At 37.5% G+C, this 20,356-nt stretch overlaps 1 protein-coding gene across 2 annotated transcripts in view; it reads right to left on the bottom strand.

The window, feature by feature from the left end:
- The window catches only part of LOC118797302 (myomegalin-like), a 95,676-nt gene that overhangs the window by 51,610 nt on the left and 23,710 nt on the right, over positions 1–20,356 (bottom strand). For both annotated transcript variants that reach the window (XM_036556623.1, XM_036556624.1), the window contains 5 exons: positions 14,683–14,759; positions 10,088–10,211; positions 9,142–9,293; positions 6,567–6,720; positions 3,810–3,863 (listed from right to left, as the gene is read on the bottom strand). In XM_036556623.1, coding sequence (XP_036412516.1) covers positions 3,810–3,863; positions 6,567–6,720; positions 9,142–9,293; positions 10,088–10,211; positions 14,683–14,759 — 561 coding nt within the window. The remainder of the gene's footprint in view (positions 1–3,809; positions 3,864–6,566; positions 6,721–9,141; positions 9,294–10,087; positions 10,212–14,682; positions 14,760–20,356) is intronic.

Genomic DNA, 20,356 nt, shown 5'->3' with positions numbered 1-20,356 from the left:
CATAACACCCAGTCTTTATATTGAGTTGAAGCACCACCTTTTCATTTGTTCTTTAACCTTCCTTATCAAGGCCTTCAGGTCTTCCAGATCTTTCGCTATGAGTGTTATATCATCCACCTTCTTAAAGGTTATTGATGTTTCTTCCACCAGTCCTGAATCTCTGGTTGTCTTCCTCCAGTCCTGCTTCACTCAATACAATGTCTGCATACAGGTTGAACAGGTACGGTGACAGTATGCAGCCTTGTCCAACTCCTCTGCCAATGTGGAGCCATTCTGTTTGTCCATCTTCTATCCTGACTGTGGCTGGCTGATCAGTGTACAGATTGGAATAATGAGATGCTCTGGTGTTCCCATTTTCCTGAGGACATTCCATAATGTAAGGTGGTCAACACAGTAGCGGTAGTCAATGAAACACATGCTGACTTCCTCCTCAAAGATGATACATCCCCAGTAATATCTCTTGTTCCTCATGCAAGCTGAAGAATCACATTTTAACTTAAAGTTTTCAATATTGTTACACAACAATACAGTGTTGCATCTATTTCCTCATAGATCTATTATCCAAAGGCCTGATCTTAAAATATGACAGAGTGAGAGAAAACCTTTAACTGAGTGAGTATGTGTATGTGAATGAGTGAGTTACTGAGTGTGTATGAATGGTTGAGCATGAATGAGTGTAAATGAATGTGAGTGAGTGAGTCAGTGAGTGAGTGTATGTAAGTGAATGTGAGTGAGTGGAGCAGCTGCTAGCAATCGAAGCTGGTTAATTCTTGCCAGCTGAAGCCTTTGCATATTCCCACATGCTGATTTACAAGTTAAACTGTGCTGGAGGCTGGGTGTGCTCATGCCTTCTCAGAAACACATTTGAACTCTCTCCTATATACACTGTACAGTATTCACCTGCACAGCTCCAGCAGCCCAAAGGCAAATATTACTGCAGCTGTACAGTCCTGAGCCAACTTCCCAAACACACATCTTAAAGTGACGGAGTGGAAATCACCTAAAACTCTCTGTAATAGCTAGATTATACAAGAAACATTGAACCCTGATTGTTCTCAATACCATCAAGTCGCTTCAATCTCAAAAAATTCGTACCCAAAAAACTCACTATGACGTACATCTCGCTATGACAATGTGAAACCTTAGACCAGGGGTTACCAATCTCTTCCACAGGAGCTGGTGTGGCTGCACGTTTTCAACTCAATCCAGCAGAAGCACACTAGATTCCACTTATTTACTCGGTTGGACTTCAAACAATTGGTTAGTTATATGAGGTGCACTACAGCTTGGTTGGAAGAAAAACCTGCAGCCATACCAGCTTATACTGGCTAGTGGTTATCAGAATTTTTAGCCCCTTCAACTCAGCATCTTTATTTTAGTCTTACAACTTGGTTATGTTTTCTGTTTATTTTTCATTTGTGTTCATCTCACAATCAAAGTAAACAAAAACATTCAGTTATGTTGAGGTCTGGACTCTGGGGAGGTCATACCATTCTTCTGAGAACACCAGCAGCTTCTTTGTTTGATTTTTGTCTTTTTTTGTCTATTTCCTTTTCTTAATGAGAGCTTCTTGACAGCTACACATCCTTTCAGGCTCATAGCGCAGAGTTGTCTTCTCACAGTGGAAGGATGGACAGAAAAACCTGTGGATTTTTTTTAAATCTAAAGCAAGAGTGGAGTATGATTTTCTCGAAGATGAAAGTTTTAAGTTCTATTTATCTCATACTGACAGGTTTGGTGGTCATTGACAGGCTTTGATGGTCTACCATGGTTGTTAGGCCTTGCACAGTTCTTAGGATGGCCAATTTTTCTGTATCTTTTAATCATTTTTTGAACTCCAGATTTGGAAACTCTTTTGTTTTCCTTATTCAAGTGAATTATCTTATATCCAATCTTCTCAGAAAAATCTACTGAAAAATGATTAGCTTGTACTTAATGGTTGACTGGAAATCAAATACATGAAAAGAGGTCTCTGACTTTTGCACAGTGCTGTACATCAGTGTGATTGTGTGTTTTTGGTGTCTGTTGCGTTCAATAAACCTCTCTTCACCTCATCTCTGTTTTCCAGGCTATAATGAAGCGGTCTCCACCCAGCAAAAACCATAACAACACCTGCTGCAGAGTTTATATAAACACACTGGATGGGGGGTGGGTGGGGTGGGTGTCGTGGGTGTGGCTCAAGACTGTCTGACCGCTAGCGCACCAGCTGTTAGGTATGTTCCAGTAAGAGTATATTTGATAATGTGATATGCTATGTGTATAAGAAAATCAGAGGTACTCATCTTTGTCTCTCTCTCTCTCTCATTTTTTTTTGTTACTCTCTAAAGGTGACCTCCACTCTCCTCCAGTAGAGGGCATACTTTGATCATAAATATACCCTAAACATTGTGTAGGGGTGTGACAGGAACAAACAAACATTCTCACATCCACAAATAAACCTTCAACAAACACGACACGAAGGCCAAGAAGGGACCTGCAAAGCCTCAGCCATTAATGATTTTTAAAGTGACATAATCTGATCATGAATTTTTATGGCTGATTTTGATTCCGACTTTTTTATAGCCAAGTTGGCCGATGGCCAATTTTTATTACCCTTTTTTTTTTAAACCGAAGCTCACAGTCACTTGAAACACACCAGTACATTTACAGTCCTTTCTATTAGCAAAAGATACAATATAAATAACATTATTTGCTCTTTAATGAGCCAAACTGCTTTTTTAAATTCTTATATGTAAAATCAGTGGCCTATTTAAAGCCACACTATTTAAAGGGTAATTCCATTTCAGCGTTATTTAGTGCTTGAGAGGTAAACAAAGTCATTCAGAGTGGTTTGGTGTGAAATGGTACAGAAACTTACTAAGATTTATTTACAGTGGTGGTGATAGGAACCAGGTGTCACAATGTCTACAATGCAAATATTGCCATTTTATTTACCATCCAAAACCACCATGTGTAGTTTCACTGAGTTTTTATATGAGATGTTGATGATGGTAAAACAGTCATAAATCTGAAACAATAAAGTGTTCTTTGGGGACCATTTTGCCATCACGAATGGATTTAAATAAATTAATTAAATTATGTTTTAGGCCAAAACTGTATCATAAAACTGTCATAAAACAATGGCAGCAGCATTTAAGTCCAGTGTGAGTACACTTACCTGACTCACATGATTTACAACATAAAATTGCAAAACAGATCAGCCAAAATCAAAATAATAAATTGCTTGATTGCTGATTGCATGAGAAAAAACTGTCAATTCTGTTCATGTATCTCTAGTAAAAAGCTTTTACATGTGTAAATATCTGACCTTACAGCAATTCAATTTAACTATGATTCTTTAGAAAACGATTGAATGCATCATAAAATCAATTCAATCTGATTATTTTGGCATGATTCAAAAATACACTGTATACACAAATAAGTCCACTGTTTGTTGAGTATTATTCCAATCAATTACAATTAATTTTAATTTCCAAAATTAGTGTAATGGAATCCCCCCACCGTCAGATCACATCATATTTTTAAACTCCAAATGCCAACCTACTCAACATGCATACATCAGTGAAACGGATGAAAGAACTATGAAAAACTAAACTCAGATCAGCTCCTGGACAAAAATGACCACACTAGAATCTGTCTGGAGCAAATAAATTCACCATGATGCTGCTGCTGTTAGATTTGAGAAACAAAAAGAAAACGCCATGTCTCCAGCAACTTCAGCTTAGAAAACCAAAGAAGCTCCCATCATCATGGGGGATTTCTCACACAAATTGATGTTTAATCACTCAAACTGAGACAGGGACCCCTACCTGCATCTCCTGTTGCACACGCAGCCTCTCACGACCCAGCTCCTCTTGATAAAACTGAAGAGATGAAGAAAGAAAATCACTTTGGTAAATGTTGTATTCAGTGCTTGTTTAATCAGTATGATTTGCTCATTGCTCTATTTTATAGGAAAATAACTATATTTTTCAAATATTCTATATAGTTCAATCATTGAGACGCAATTAAATCAATCAGAATGCTTTGATGTGAAATATGCCATTCTAGAGAAACATACATGTACAGGCCCTGTAATGTTGAGGATGGTAAAATAGTGTTAAATTTGAAAAAAGTCTTTTCTGGGACTATTTTGCCTTAGATTATCCTGCATGTACCTCACCACCAAAAATATATATGTTTGAGGCCAAAACATTCTAACAAAACTATCCTAAAACAAACTATCAGGCATCAAACAACTAACTGATGCAATAACTATCTGTGATTTAGTTTCTATGGGAAACTCTTCAGATGTCTGGTTCCTATCACCACCAATGTGAACAATTCTGAATTTCTCTAGAATGGTGTATTTCACACCAAACCTGACTTGCGCAGAAATGCAGAAAAATTGGTGGAATTCCCATTTAACATCAACAACAGTATTTTACTGGATTGCAATCTGAATAAAGGGTTTTAGTTTTATGAGCTTCATATTCAGAATCAGTAAGACAGTTGGCAGAGTACCGACAGAATTTAGGTTATCGTTATTGATCCTGAGGTCAAACTATGTTTATTTACATGCATTAAAATAAAATAATTTTATATTTTTTTTACTTAAGGTTCCTGAAGTATAGTGTTACTTTGTATGGAGTACCGTTTTATCAGCACTTTTTTATAACTAATTGTTGTAGTTGTAGTCAATCTAAATCAGTTGTTTCCAACTTGTGGTTCACGGCCCCCCAGTGGGCCATGGTGGTACTCCTAGGGGGACGTTTGCCATTAGGTCTTAGCACAAAATTTTGTTACTATAGACATTTATCCAAATATAATATTAAACATGGCAAATGTTCTTCTTGTATTCTTATACATAATTCATCCATCATGTGCATCATTGATTATGTTGCTTAATTACACAGTCAAGTGGGATTTAATGATGATTACTGTGTTATATTTGCTTGCATTTGAAATGATCTGGGCTGGGTTTCCCGAAAGCATCTTATCTTAAAGATTATTCTTAAAGGATAGAGCGAGCATCACAGTAAACACTCTCTCTACCAGTTAGGATGATCTTAACACTAAGATGCGGTAAGGAAACTGGGCCAGGCTGAATAAATCTTTTTTGTGGGCCGCTGAAGCCTTTAAGGATGAAACTCAGCTTTTAGCTGAGCGTTACTAAGCGAAAAGGAGGAAACAAAAGACAGAAAAAGGGTGAGAGTTACAGTGAGTGGGCGACGGTAAGAGAAAGCAAGACAGTGAGAGAGTGAGAGAGAGAGAAAGAGAGAGAGAGAGAGAGAGAGAGAGAGAGAGAAAGTTTCACTTCAGCAGTAAGTAACTCAGCAGCTGTTGATGTGCCAGCAGAAATATCAGTGCTCATTTTTCATCTCATACAGCATAAATCACATGGCTGAAAATATGATCCCTGCCCTAGTCACACTTACTTGGACAATTCTAAACAGACTGAACAGAAATAAAGTTCCAACACGTTTTGTTATTGTACAGTCCATTCTGTTACTGTGCATACCTCATACAGTAGTGCTAATCATGTCCCACAAGGGTAAAATCAGCTACATGCCTTTTTAAGCTATCTACTTTAATGTTAGCTTTTTCACCTGAGACGAATGGACAGAGACTATAGAAATGCTAAAGCATCAGATCATGAAGACACATTTAAATCTTTCACGGCCATTTTTAGGCCACTTTGGCAAACTGCATAATGGCTGACTTCTGCCAACTCCGTAATCACTCAAAATACTCCCACTCTCTGATTTAATGGGAAATTCTACTGTTTTTTCCCCAAAATTTCTGCATAATTCAACTGTTAAAATGTAAACAGTCATTTATAGTGGTTTGATGCAAAATGTCAGATGCTGACTCTGAATTATTCACAGTGGTGGTGATAGGAACCAGATGACTGAAGGTTCTGATGCCTCTAAAAGCTTCCTCATCGAGTTACTGCTTGAGATGCTTACATGTACGCTGCTTGATGCCCGAGACATTCGTTGTTTTACGATAGTTTTTAGACAACATTGAGGCCTAAAACTAAATTTTTCGAAATCCATTCATGGCGGAGAGGTAAATGCAAGGCATTGGAAGGAAAAATAGTCCTCAGTGAAAACCCAGTGCCAGTGCAGATTTACTATTATCACACTACATTTGGCATTTACGTGGCTAAATTTGCATTTCAGTTTCCCAGATTCCTTTCACCACCACTGTAAAGAAAACCAAGTTGGTAAGTTTTTTTTTGTACAATGCACTATTTATCACTCAATGGCTTTGTTTACATCTCAGTGATTGAATTATTAAATTATTATTTGTAAAAATTGGTTGAACTGCCCTTTAAAGCAATTTAGGTGGCTGTAAAGCTGAGATGGCTGTTCTGTAGGCTAACTAAGGTGTGTTGTGCACACTTATGCACTTACTTGAGAAAGAATTCTACAGGACATTTTTACAATTACATGTTTTTAACTGTGGTTACTAGTGAAACTGGTTAATCTCCACATCCCTACCATCACAGATGGTACACAAACTTCATTTCGGTAAGTATTGGCCACTTGGCTTCCTGGAATCCTGCACACACACACACTCACCTCTGCGTCTCTCTCTTTCTGCAGGAGGGAGGTGGAGAGGGCTTGGAGTTGTTCTTCCATCTCTGTCAGTCTCTCTCTCAGAGCGCTCCTCTCCTCCGTTAACTCCCTAATCACTCGCTCCTTACAGCGCACCGCTACCGTCAACTCCTCAATCCTGCATACAACCAACACATATCAGCTCTCAGAAAAAGGTGTTTAACAATAACTTCTTGTCACTGTGGTGGTTCTCAAAGATACACTCTGTCTTGATGCCAGGCTTTTTATTTCTATGTACAAATATGGATGTACTTACAAACATGAATGTCGCATGTCATTAAAACTCTCTTAAGTAACAATTAGACCTTGAAGGTCCCATTTTTGTCATATCTTTAAGGGGAAAATTAACATTGTTTGTACATTGTACCTGTACAATACAGTTTTCTGACAATATACCAACCTGTGTATGAGTGTTAGCATGTGTGCGAGAGATAGTGTGTGCTTCTTTTTTCTACATTTTATTGGACAACTGGAGAAAAACAGAGCTAACCTACAATTTCAGGACCAAATCAAATCAAATCAAATCAAATGACCAAATGACAAAAGTCCTGACTTGGTTAAGTGTTTTTTACAAAAGCTCCATGTTTCATTGTTAAAAACTGCTAGAACAAAACTATCTTCTACATCACTCTTTTTGCCTTTACTACAGATTCTGTTCTTTTCAGGAGACTCACTTTCAGTTTTTCAAAGAAAGCTACAGGGCTATTTTTCCAAACCTCCAAAGTTCAGTCTTAGAAGTTGGTTACATATCCTGGGGTGGTCAGTCCATTGTTTTGAGAATACCAGCAGCTTCTGTGATTGATTTGTAAATGTTTTTCTTTTTAGTCTATTTTTTTTCTCAGCTTTTGACAGCTACACAGACCTACAGCACACAGTGTCCATCTTTCTAACAGTGGAAAGATGGACAGAAATACCTGCGGATTTTTTCAGATCTGAAGCTATAGTGGAGCTTGATTTTCTCCTCTCTCCCAAAGATGAAAGCTTTAAGTACTGTTTATCAGGTGCTGACAGTTTTGATGTCGACCAGGACTTGCTCAGTTGTTAGGAGTCCCACTTTCTCTAAATATTGTAATCATTTTCTTTGCCTTTCCTCTTCCTTGTGCAAGTGGATTATCTTATATCTGTTCTCCTCAGAAATATCTTGTTTGAGGCTCCCAAGTGGCACAACCGTCTAAGTGTTGGCCCTGTCATCCGGAGATCGCGAGTTTGATCCCTGGTGATGCTACAGCCATCCGTAGCCGGGAGTCCAAGAGAGCACAACTGGCCTCGCTCTCTCTGGGTGGGTAGGATGGCCCCCCCTTCTCCCCCCATCACTTAACGCGATGCTAGTCAGCGCAGGCGTCTGTTAGCTGACGTAGCAGATCTGACGGTTGGCGCTTTTCTTTTTCTTCCGAGCGAGTTCAGCTGTCCAATGACGTTGCATGAGCAGCAGTTCGAAAAGATGCGGTGGCTGGTTTCACAGGTCTGGGAGGAAGCCTATGTTAGCCTTCACCCTCCTAGCGTTGATAGCGTCGTGTGACTGGGGAAGTCCTAACTAGCGAGTGGAATTGGACATGACTAAAATGGGGAGAATATGGGGAAAAAAAAAAGAAAAAAAAAAAAGAAATATTTCCTGAAATGGTCCTTAGATATGTATACATAATACATAAGGGACATATGTATGACCACACATTGCATAAAAACAGACCTATATAAAATAAACATATACCAGTACTAGATTACAGAGAACTACACTAATATTGTTTTGAAGGGCCAGTACATGTGGTTAAGTGGTTAAAGAGGACATAAACAGGGTCAAGGGGACAAGAACAGGTTTATAAGCACTGGTTTCCTTCTTACTGCCATGTGGATAAGGCTGGAGGTCAAAGTGTAGGAAAAGCGTGACCAACTGAACAAACACACACAGCTGTGTGTGGACAGTGTGTGTGTAAGTTAGGTGAATAGTGAGGCGGTCTGTATTTGATGAGTGATGTTAGAGGAAAAGAGTGTGCTTTGACAGTGTTAGGTGAGGTGTGGCTGTTTACACTGGACTGTGTTTTGGTGTGAGATAATGTGAAAATATGCATTGTATGCAGACATTTGAACTGGTTTTAAATTCCATGTTGATTTTCTAAACGAAAACAAGTTAACGCATCTGCTACAGAGAACCCATTTAAACGTGACATTTTTCTGTAATTTTTAGTTTATAATTTACTTGCTGAGTTTAACATATTGGAGTAAAGAACATACAAATATAAAATGTAAAACTTTTGCACAGACCACATTTTAGGTTTTATTCTTTTTCTAATATGTTAAATTCAGCAAAGAAACAGTAATTGTGTATTAAAATGTGCAGAACTGTGTTCTCTGTAGAGGATGTGTTAACTTATTTTCTCTTGAATTGCCTTCTCTTTATTTTCTCATAATTTGACCTGGGGTGCCCAAACTTTTGCATGGTATTTTGAGTGACGACTGTTGCAAAAAGCTGGTGCCACATCTGACTGGCTTTGTGTATAGAGAATATCTAGACTCTCCCTCTCTCTGTCTCTCACCCTCTCACCTTTCTCTGTCTCTTTGGTCGTCAGACTGCAGGTTGGAAGGCTGCAAGCTCTTGGCAACAGACATCTCCTCGGTGATGGTCTCCATGGTGATAGAGGGATGCTGGGCCAGAGTGGCCATTCGCTCAGCCTCACTCCGCGCTAACTGAGCCTCCTGCCAGAGAAGGCAGCCTTATCATCATCATCATTATCATTACAATCATCACTAAAGCTACAGTTTGGCGAACATCTATTTACATTGTTTCCTTACTCCAAAATGCAGCCAAACACATTTTTCGTGTATAAAGTTTGCTTCTTTAGTTCTGCAGTCCAGCTACGAGCCTAATGTAGCTAACTTAAGTTTGCAGACCAATTAGCATTTGGATGACATACTGTAAAAATGAAAAAAAATAAACATATATAAAAACAAACAAAAGTACAGACAAAATTGAGGCTTTAGGATGGATGCTACTACTGTTTGCAGCTAGGGGTGGGCAAAATGGAAAAATATAACAGTATTTCAATACACTTTCTAAATACACAACATGCACTGCATTATTTAGTCTTCCTGAAGTTTCATAAATTGAATCAGTGGTGGTCATTTATCAAAATGCTATCAAAACTATGAATACTATTCTCTTTATTCAATGTTTCACCCTGTATTAAATCCAAATAAACAGGGCTAATTATGCTCTCTTTGTAATGAAACATGCAGTTGGTCAGTGTTCTTTAGGTAGAAACAATGTCCATGATGTGCTCAGAAAAGCATAACGCGACGTAACATGACATAATTTATTACAACAGCGATAAATACTGTCATATCGCTCACCTCTATATTTAACTATTCAGTTTACTTCAGTCCAATTTTTATAGACAGGAGTATGTCATACAGTCTCAGAAACCACAAAGGCAACTTACAGATTTAAGCCAATGAGCTGACACAGAGCATGTGTGAGAATGTGTGTGTACCTCCTGCAGGAGCTGTATCTTGGTCTGCAGGACCTGCTGCATGTGATCGATCTCCTCCTGTCTCTCCTCACAGCGACGCTGCAGCTCTGCCTCATTGTGGTTGGTCAGGCTCTCTGCTGTTGTCCTATTAAAGCACAGAAGAGGCACGTTAGCACCACTAACTTCCACATGCTGCTTTGCGTTCGAACATGTCTAGAACATGTGTCACTCCCACACCCACTACTATGTATATATAAACCTCCAGACAGAGCAAATGGCTTTTGAAGTGTCACTTTTTATACATCTGCAAGTGCAGGCCTGTAGAATGAGGTCATTTAGTTTTGTGAATGGATAAAACAGATGAAACAGACATTCCCAAAGAGCGTGACTGGCTAAAATTTGGATGAATAGGACTAATCTGTAAGAAGGAAGAGCCCCAGAAGCAGGGTCAGACACCCTTGAACCAAAGGCCTGTGGGACGTCCTACATACCGCTAGTAAAGCAATAGCTTAGCAAAAAATCTAATTCATACAACTGTCCCCTTAACCAAGAGGTCAGCAATCCAAATGTTAAGAAGACCCATTTTGTCCTTTCAACAAAAATTAATTAGTCTTCGGAGCCACAATATTTGATGTCCATTTTATTGAAGTAACGTTTTACCATCTTGGCTGCAAATATGTCTCAGTATGTGCTAATGTACTAGTATAGGCTAGAAGTATAATATAAATGAAAACACAGACTAACTTTGCTCTGATTTAAGTTTTAGTTCAGTTATAGCTACTTTTCTTAAATATCTGGCAGTGTTAGAACGATCAGCAGAGCTTTAATTACTGCAAAGGAGGATTATTTTATTTTTAAATAAAAATCTAATTCTGCTGTGGAACCGCAACAGGACAGTAAAAGAGCCCATGGCGCTCCAGAGTTGAATGTTGCCATCTGCTGCCTTAGCCCAACAAAAGCTGATCAGCCAAGACACATCTGGCATCTGATGTTTGTTTCTTTTTTGCACTCTAGCTATGATGCTACTGTAGCCAACAAGCAACGGACATTTATACGTCATTAATTCACACTGTGCAAACTGTATATGTAAATCGTCACTCCCTCCCCTAAAACCACATCGAGTTGTTAAGTAATCTCAAATAGACTTGCCTCAAAATAAAAGCTTATACTGCTTTTAGCTATGCAACATATTTTTGTCCATTTTCATAGCAAAAAGATTACATACATTATATGTACATTACATGGTGTCAGCAGATACATAATCAAGCCTATTTGAGATTACTTAACAACTTGACATGATTTGAAGAAAGTAAGTGATGATTTAGGTCTGTGGTTTGCTCAGTGCTAGTTGGTTCCATTCCATTAGGCTTTCTGCTCCAGATCAAAAATGAACAAGTAAACTTCTGACCAAACATGACTTTTTTTTCCTTTATTTTTTCTTTCCAAAGCATCATTTCAACTTTTAGTCAAGCCACTGGCATTAACATTTAAAAAAGTCTAGAACCAGCTATGAAGGCTGTGATGCATCACTAAAACCTGAGTTCATTTCCCACAGTCAGGAGACCATGAGGCAGGTAATATTGCTTAGGTCCTCTCCTGGCACTAGATGGCATTTAAAGGTTTCCATATTCAACAAGCTGCATCTGTCACCTATAATAGCAATGACTAGTGTACACAAAATGCGATGGGCTCATTTTTGCCGAGACGGGACTCCCAGAATGGCCCACGCCGCTGTGTCTGTGACTGTGTACACGAGTGTGCTTGTTTTTAAACTGGGATGAGCTCACATAACCAGTTTAATTTAAACTCTGAGTCCAAATGCTGCGTTACTTTAGGCTCTGCAATGTCTGCCAGTCATTTTGGGGATAGTTGTGGAGAGAGTTTCCTCTTTCTCCTTCTCATTTCTTTTTTTTCTCTTTCTTTTCCATGATTTTCTTTTATTCTCTATCACATCAATATGGACTCTAACTGTCCAATTCCAGTTATGCATCTATATCAAACAAAGTCAGAGACCATCCTTAATTTTTTTTAAAATTTATTTTCCAGTTAAGACAGCCACTGAGTACAAGTTATTCATGTTTAAGGAGACATTTCTGAGGAGAGTAGATATACGATAACCCACTTGCATAAGGAAATGGAAAGTGAAAGAAAAATAAAGAGTTTCCAAAACAAAAGTTCAGAAAATTATTAAAAGTTATAGAGAAAATGGGACTCCTAACAACTGTGCAGGACCTGGTAGACCACCAAAACTGTGGTGGTCTACCGAACACTTAAAGCTTCATCTTTGAGAAAAACAAGAAATTCAAGCCTCTCTCCTGCTTCAGATCTGACAAAAATCCACAGGTGTTTCTGTCCATCCTTTCACTGTGAGAAGACACCTGAAAGTGGTCTGGAAGGAAGTGTCGCTGTCAAGAAGCGAAAAAGAAATAGAGAAAAAAGAAGATTTGCAAATCAGACAAAGAAGCTGATGGTGTTCTCAGAAGAACTGACTGACCACCCGAGAGTCCAGACCTCAACATCATTAAATGTAGTTGGGTTTACATGAATAATGAGGAGCAGAAAATCTTCTAAGATCTCTAAAACTTCTAAGACTGAACTTAGGAAGTGTGGAAGAAAGTCCCTGCAGATTTCTTCGGAAAACTGAATGAATAGAAGCTGTAATAAATCAAAAGGGTGGACAAACAAAAATATTGGTGGAAAAACTGAAAAATTGTTGTGGCTTCTGTGTAATTTGCTGTTAAATATGTGCTTTCTCCTTTTTTCCTGATGCCAAACATCTTCATGGCTGTTTTGGCTAGAAATTAAAAACATTACACATATATATATATACATTTATATATATTTATATATATATATATACATATATATATATATATATATATATATATATATATATCGCTGCTATCTGGACAAAACCTCTCCATTTTTCAGCTTTTGACATAATTTGAAAATGCCTGTCTGTCACGTGCAGAGAAGATCTCCACTGACTCGTCCCACCCCAAACACCACCTGTTCCAGCTCCTTCCCTCAGGCCGGCGCTTCAGCCAGATGAGGATCAGGACATCCAGGCTACAAAGGAGCTTCTTCCCACAAGCCATCACTCTCTTGAACAGTTAGAATATTACACATTAAAATATTCCAGCTTCTAAACTGCATTTCTAAAATACTGGTATATAGTATCAAACTCAACTCCATCCTCTGGAACTACCATCTCAGACCAGTGTTTATTCTAGCATCTTACTTACCTGCCATATTACCCCACTTATCTGACTGTCACCTCATTGATCCCTTTCTTTGCCACTATACACCCTTTAACTGCTGCTGCACTCAGCACTTTAACTTTAGACTCATACTTTGCACAATGTAAAGGTTACAGGTATGACTGTGTGTGTGTGTGTGTGTATATGAGTGAGTGATGGTAGGAATGCATGTTTTATTTTATTTTTTTGTATTGTATTTTACTTTTTTTTGTATTTTATTCTATTCTATTCTATTTTATTTTATATTTATTTTATTTTATTCACTACATGCAAATGTATGTCTGATACTGTGTGATGATGAATGACTTGGAAAAAAGTCTGGTTCCATTGACTTACATTAAAAGTAAAGAAGGTTTTTTTCCTTCTCCTGTAAAGTTACCATTTTGGAGATATATACACACATATACACACACAGATTATTTATTAAGTTATTTATTTCTCTGTATGTCAAATAAAGTGTTGTGCAGAAGTATTTTCTCTGATTTCTCCTACTTTTGCATATTTGTCACAATTAATTGTTTCAGATCTTCAAAGAAACTTCAATATAAAACCATGAAAAACTTATTAAATACAAAATACAGTTTTTAAATGATCTTTTTCACCATATTATATAGTCCCCTCTCTCTTCTTCTCTCTATCTCTTCTCTGTTGCACTCTTAGAGCTGGTGAGGTGCATTCCATCACGCTGTATCAGTGATGCCCTTTAGTTTCCGCCAAGAACATCCCATAAGGGTGAGCGGTTCACGTGTGAGTGAAGTGCAAACTGTGTGTGCTGCATGTCCCAGCTGCTGTCTGAAATTCGAGTCTAGGTGTGTGTGTGTTTGCCTGCTCTTCTCAGACTAATCAGTATTGACCAGGAGTGTGTTTATGCAGCCTTAACAAGCTATGGGTTCTTTATCTCACTATAGGTTCTCAGATCCAGACAAACAGCATCTGTCTGAAGTCTCCATACTATCAGAGCAGATTTACATCTCTAAATCTCCCTGCTTATCATTCTGAGTACAGTCTTAAGAAAGTGTGAACACCTATATAAAAGGAAGTTTAATTGGTTTATCACTGTCTGGCAAAGACAGAGCTACTCCAAGGGCAAGCAAACAGCAGGAGTGGAGCAATGATAAACATGCCACTTAGTAGGACGTTACACAATTTATAAAAGACTTAGTAAGTCTGATCATAAATTACCACTTGTCTTGTTAGTAGACAAATTTCAGACGTCCACAGCTGTCATCCAGTTGTAGACAGACCTTTTAAAGTGTTGTCTGGGACTCAGACAGCACTTTAATGCTCTTTGTGACCCAAGAGATATGTATAAAGATAGACACAAACAGAGAGAGAGAGAGAGAGAGAGAGACTTACAGAGCTTTATCGAGGAGCTGCTGTTTCTCCTGTAACTCCTGCTTCAAGCTCTCCACCTCCACCTTCAGCTCAATGTTCTGAAATCAACACAAATCAGACATCAATCCATCAGTACCCGCCATCAGTTTCAAACACAAGGCCAGACATCATGATAGAGTTGTATACAAAAGTTTGAACACCCTTGGTCAAGTGAAAATAAGTTAATTCATCCTCCACAGAACAAATTTAAACATGGATTTTTTTTCTGCACATTTTCGTGTGCAAATTCTATTTATTTGCTGAGTTCAATGTCACATTTTATGTTTTATTTTTCCCAATATGTTGGACATGTTCAGCAAATAAATAGTAAAATGAGCAGAAGTGCGTTCTCTATAGAAGTGTACATATTTTCAACAAAACGTGTAAGTTTACAGAAGTCCAGAGAGGCCATGAGCTGTTGCTATAATTTTCTAAATTGTTAACTTGAGATAATGAGTTAATTATCAAATCAAATCAAATCACATTTATTGTCACATCACATTTACACAGGTGCGAAGGTGAGTGAAAATCTTAGGTGCGCAGCCCCCTTGTAGAACTTAAATACAGAAAATATAAGAAAAAAATATATATACATACACACATTAGAAATATATACACATATACACAATATACACATTAATATACATCACTATTGCACTGTTTCAAATGTACAGTTTTGCACAGTAATATAAGTTATGAAATAAAAGCTATGATATGTACAGTTTTACACATTACCATATATGCAATCTGTGAGTCTGAGGTAGATATATGAGCTGCACGGTACACAGGGGATAAAACAGGGGATAGAATACTGATATATATATATTGATATATATATATATTCCAGATTCCAGAGTGAGTCTGTTATTATCTTAACAGACTCAACTGACTCAAAAGACGTAACTTAATTATCTTGTGATTTCAAGATAACAATGTTGTTATCTAGAGATCACAAGATAATTAACTTGTTATTTCAAGAAAACAACTTTGTTAATAATGTTATCTCAAGCTAACAATACAGAAAATTATAACTACCCCATGGCCTCTCTGGACTTCCGTATAATTTGACCAGGGGTGCCCAAATTTTTGTATACAACTGTACATGAAGCATAAACAAAACTGAAATTAGAATATCTAAACAGAAATTAATAAAATCGGTAGAACTCCATAATTAATAATCTAACAATGACCTGTAAATTATTAATTTCGTCAGTGATACATGGCATTTAAAATGCATCAAAATATCAAATAAAGCCTTATTGAACACATCAAATATTATGACCGTCAGCCTTAAATGAAATCTTTTGTTTCTGATTTCATGGACACATCTTTGCCTGTCATTTTGCAACACATTTTAAACCATCGATCTACATTCTAACTATTAAACAGTGCAGAAAGATGCTGGCGCTGGCTCAGCTAACACACCACAGGACACAACTGATTCCAGCTAATTGATCATCCACTGCCAGATGGATCTGACACAGTCAAGTGACTGGTGGTGTAGTGCAAGTTATGAGATATGAAAAATGTGAAAGTAAAATATGAATTTTCTGCCTTATATGGCATTGACGCAGCCTATTCCCTCTAGCCATTAGGGGCAACAGTGCGATCTCTGTCAACCTTACAATGTTCAAGTTTGGTGGAGAATGTTAGGTTGGTGTTTGTTCTTGGTTTTAATGGAAACCCTGAAGCATTCTGCATACATGGTATATAGCAGCTACATCATCATATGATATGTTCATTTATTTACCAAATGTAAGTACGTTCAACTATGATTTTATGTAATATCCCTCCAATCATAACACCAATCATAACCATTGCTGTTATAACACCACTCAATTTTTCTTCAGATTTGGGTCTAAATATGTGTGAAACTTTTTCTCAACCAGCACTGAGCAAACTTTGTAGTAGTGAGTGAAAATCTCCTTCAGACTGAAGAACTTTCTCTCAGCTGGCATCGAGCTAACCTTCGTAGTGCCAAGTGAAAATCTTCTCTCCAAGCTAACTCTGAAGCCTCCTCTCTATCAGACTAAGAAACTTTCTCTCAGCCAGAAACAAGCTAACTCTGTAGCCTCCTCTCTTTTACACTGAGAAACTTTCTCTTAGCTAGAAACAAGCTAACTCTGTACCAATGATTGAAAATCTCCTACCAACTGAAGAACTTTCCATAGCAGCAAATAAAAATCTCCCTTGAGGAACTTATTAATGCCAGCAGAGGAACTGGTATATGTAGGTGTTTTTTATCTACTGTCTAATTTTATTCTTGTATGTCTATAAATGAAATTATAAAGTGACCACAGGTTTTAGTATACAATTATTTGACCCCACTAAATTAATTTGCCCCTGAGAGATCTTTGAGACAATTAGCCATAAGACAATTAGCAAGATGTGACATTTAGGGAAATGTGTGAGATTTGAAGAGATGAGAGCCATTTGGCAAGATGTGTGACAGTCTGCAAGATAGGAAGGTCAGGGTTATTTGGCGAGAAGCCCGAGTGATGGCTATAGAGACGACAGAGGGTTAGCTGCTCACATCGCAAGAGATTTACACACTCCGCATGAGAAAGAGGAAGCCTGCTGAGCAAACTCTTCTTCTGATTTAATGAAGCCTGCATCTGTGCCGAGTCTCAGAGAGGACCACACGCACGGCCGAAAGGACAGGAGATATATGAGCAGAGAGATTCGAGGGGAGTGTGCTTCTACCCATATGTAATGAAACCTCAGCAGGTGCATCATGTGTGCATGAGTACCAGTATCAGTCAACAGTTTGGACACACCTATTTTTTTCATTTTTTCTTTATTTTTACTGTTATCCTATTTTAGAACAGCACTGCCATCAAAACTATGAAATAATACATACAGAATTAGGCAGTGACTAAATGAGTGAACAAATGAAAGCTGTCTTACACAGTTACAAGCAAAAGTTCTTCACGGAGGACAAAATGATGCACAATTTAATGCATAATTATGGTTTACTTGCTGCATTTAACATATTGTGAAAAAAACAAAATATAAAAAGTTATCCTGTTCAAAAGTTACGGCACATTTAAGTATTTCATATTTAAAAATAGAAATGGTGCTAAATTGATATTTAACATTAAAATAAAATAAAATTTTTCCATATTTATGTTCCCTGTGGGGAATGTGCTAAAGGGCCCACATCCTACATTTCTCTTGTATTTCTTGTCATTTTTGTCCCTGAGATCCACTTGTGAAGGTTGAGTGCTTTCATGCACTAAAACAGTTATAATAATTTTTTTTCATGATCATTTCCCAAATTTCTCTTTATCCATTAACAATTAAAACGCTGTTGCTGTGACTCACATATGTAAATGAACTCTGATTGGCTGTCCTGTATTGTGCCTCATTCAAAAAGCAGTCCAGACTGAATGTGAATTTGTTTGATTTTCATGACATCACAAAAACAATGAACTCAAAACAAGCTGTTTTTGCAATGTAGTTACCATGCATGACTTTGACAATGTTAATATATTGTATCAAATTATTTTTTATTTAAAAAAAAAAGTGAAGAAAAGTTTATTTTTCCATGATGCTGGCCTTTTAACTCGTTTTCACGTATCACTAAAACATGTAATTTGACTGTGGGTGCATATGTGCACTGTACTTTTCTCTGAATACATTTGCGAGTCATTGTGTGTGCTTGTTGTGTTCCTCTAAGGCTCTTGATTAAGCAGAGTGCAGTTAGCGTGGAGCTGGGGCATCTTTCATTACTGTCACACAGAGTATATTTAGCACAGAGGAATCTGGAGCTGAGAACTGGATTTCAGCAGCTGCTGTCTGCACGTCTGCTGTGAAACACGCACAGAGGCAGGCACATGGGTGATTCCATGTTTCGGTGCCATTTGTCTTTCACTGATATTACATATATAAATAATGTGTAAACTGAATGATGTTGCATACACATAATGCACATAGCATGATTTTACTATTTACATATAGTCTTCCTAGTAACATCATGCTATTTACACTTACATAATCAAACCCCAGTCTCAAATATGCAGTGCAGCCACTACGCTGTACAAACCAACATCATTCTGCTGTTCTAGGTAAAACTACTGAGTAGTAAATGGAACATCACAATCATTTGTTCTGTTTTTTTTTTTCCACGGAAAGTATAAAATGGCAGCAAAACCAGGCAGTTTGATAGCATAGTGGATAACACCACTGCCCTACATGTTTGAGACTAGTAAACCTGGAGGCTAGTTAACTACATTTTATGTTTTTGCTAATTCTATGAACTCAACACTGTTACTTTCAGCCTTGTAAAAATTGAGATACTGGTCTTGAGATATTTAACACATTTTATTGAACTATTAAATGCTTGTTTTCTTAGATTCAGTTTTGAAAAATTGGTCAAATGACATGTTTTGTTGGTTTTCTAAGTGAAAAAAGTTAGCACATCCTCTACAGAGAACAAACTTAAATAAGGCATTTAATCTGCAAATGTTTGTGCACAATTTCTATTTATTAGCTGAGTTTAACCTACTGTAAAAAATAAAACCTACAATCTAAAATATGGCACAACTTTTGCACAGGCCACATTGTTTCCAATGTTTATTGGCTGAATTTAACAGTAATTGTGCATAAAAATTAAATTTTTTATTTGATTTTTAATTTTCCTATTTTAATTTCTAATTTCTATTCTAAATCTATTGTTTTAATCATTTCTACTCTCCTTTACTTTTTAAATGACTCTTTACATGTATTTTCACATTTGTGACGCACACTGAATGACAGCAGTGTAGGAAAGGTGCTATATAAATAAATTTGCCTTGCCCTGCTTAAAATGTGTTCTCAGTAGAGGATGTGTTGAAGCCCCTGTCTACTCATTTTCACAATTTTCTCATTTTGGCAGTGAAAGAATCATGTTAGTCTTTTCTGATGAGACCTTTTTAAATCACTTTTTCTGCTGTTTTTTTCAGCTTGATTTGTGTGACATCAGATCTGCCAAAGCGCTAATCAGAGTTAACATGTATATATCAGCTACTCGCATTCCTCTTATGCTCGCATAAAGTGAACCAGACAAAACCAGCAAGGAGGTCATTTAAGCTTTTCTAACTTTGTTAACAGAGCTTGTTAAGAAGGTTTATTACACTGTTGTTTGTAGCGTAGACAGAAGCTGCTTCCTACCCACGTTAGCCACCTGTTGCAGGATCCTACTATAGGCTGTAACTTCATTTACGAGAGCTCGATAGCTAGCAGTTCACCTTAACTGTAGGAATAAAACGATACATTAGCTCAGTTTTACCTTAACTACCCCCTCAACATCAAGGCACACAGTGTTTACTCGTGATTGTATTTTACAGGTGTTGCACACAATAAGGCGTTCAAGAAATTTCTCCACCATGTCCACAAATATGACCAGGCCGACTCATAAAGGGAGCTTGTGTGACCTCTGTTTCAGAAGCACTGCCCAGCAGTTAGCTAGCTATAAGTTAGGGAGATAACGTTAGCACCAAGCGTTTAAATATCAGACACGATATGTCTGTGATCTAGCCGTCATAAGATGAGTTCTCAAATATTAGATACAAAATGTAATACATAGTGAATAGATCTCTAAAATGACTATTAGAGAGCTTGTTCTCTGTTCACTGTAACTAAATCAGGAAAACATATAATATGACCAGGGCCACCC

Source organism: Colossoma macropomum, unplaced genomic scaffold (assembly GCF_904425465.1).
Source record: "Colossoma macropomum unplaced genomic scaffold, Colossoma_macropomum, whole genome shotgun sequence".
NCBI classification, from domain to species: domain Eukaryota; kingdom Metazoa; phylum Chordata; class Actinopteri; order Characiformes; family Serrasalmidae; genus Colossoma; species Colossoma macropomum.
This window is presented reverse-complemented; position numbering and strand designations above follow the sequence as displayed.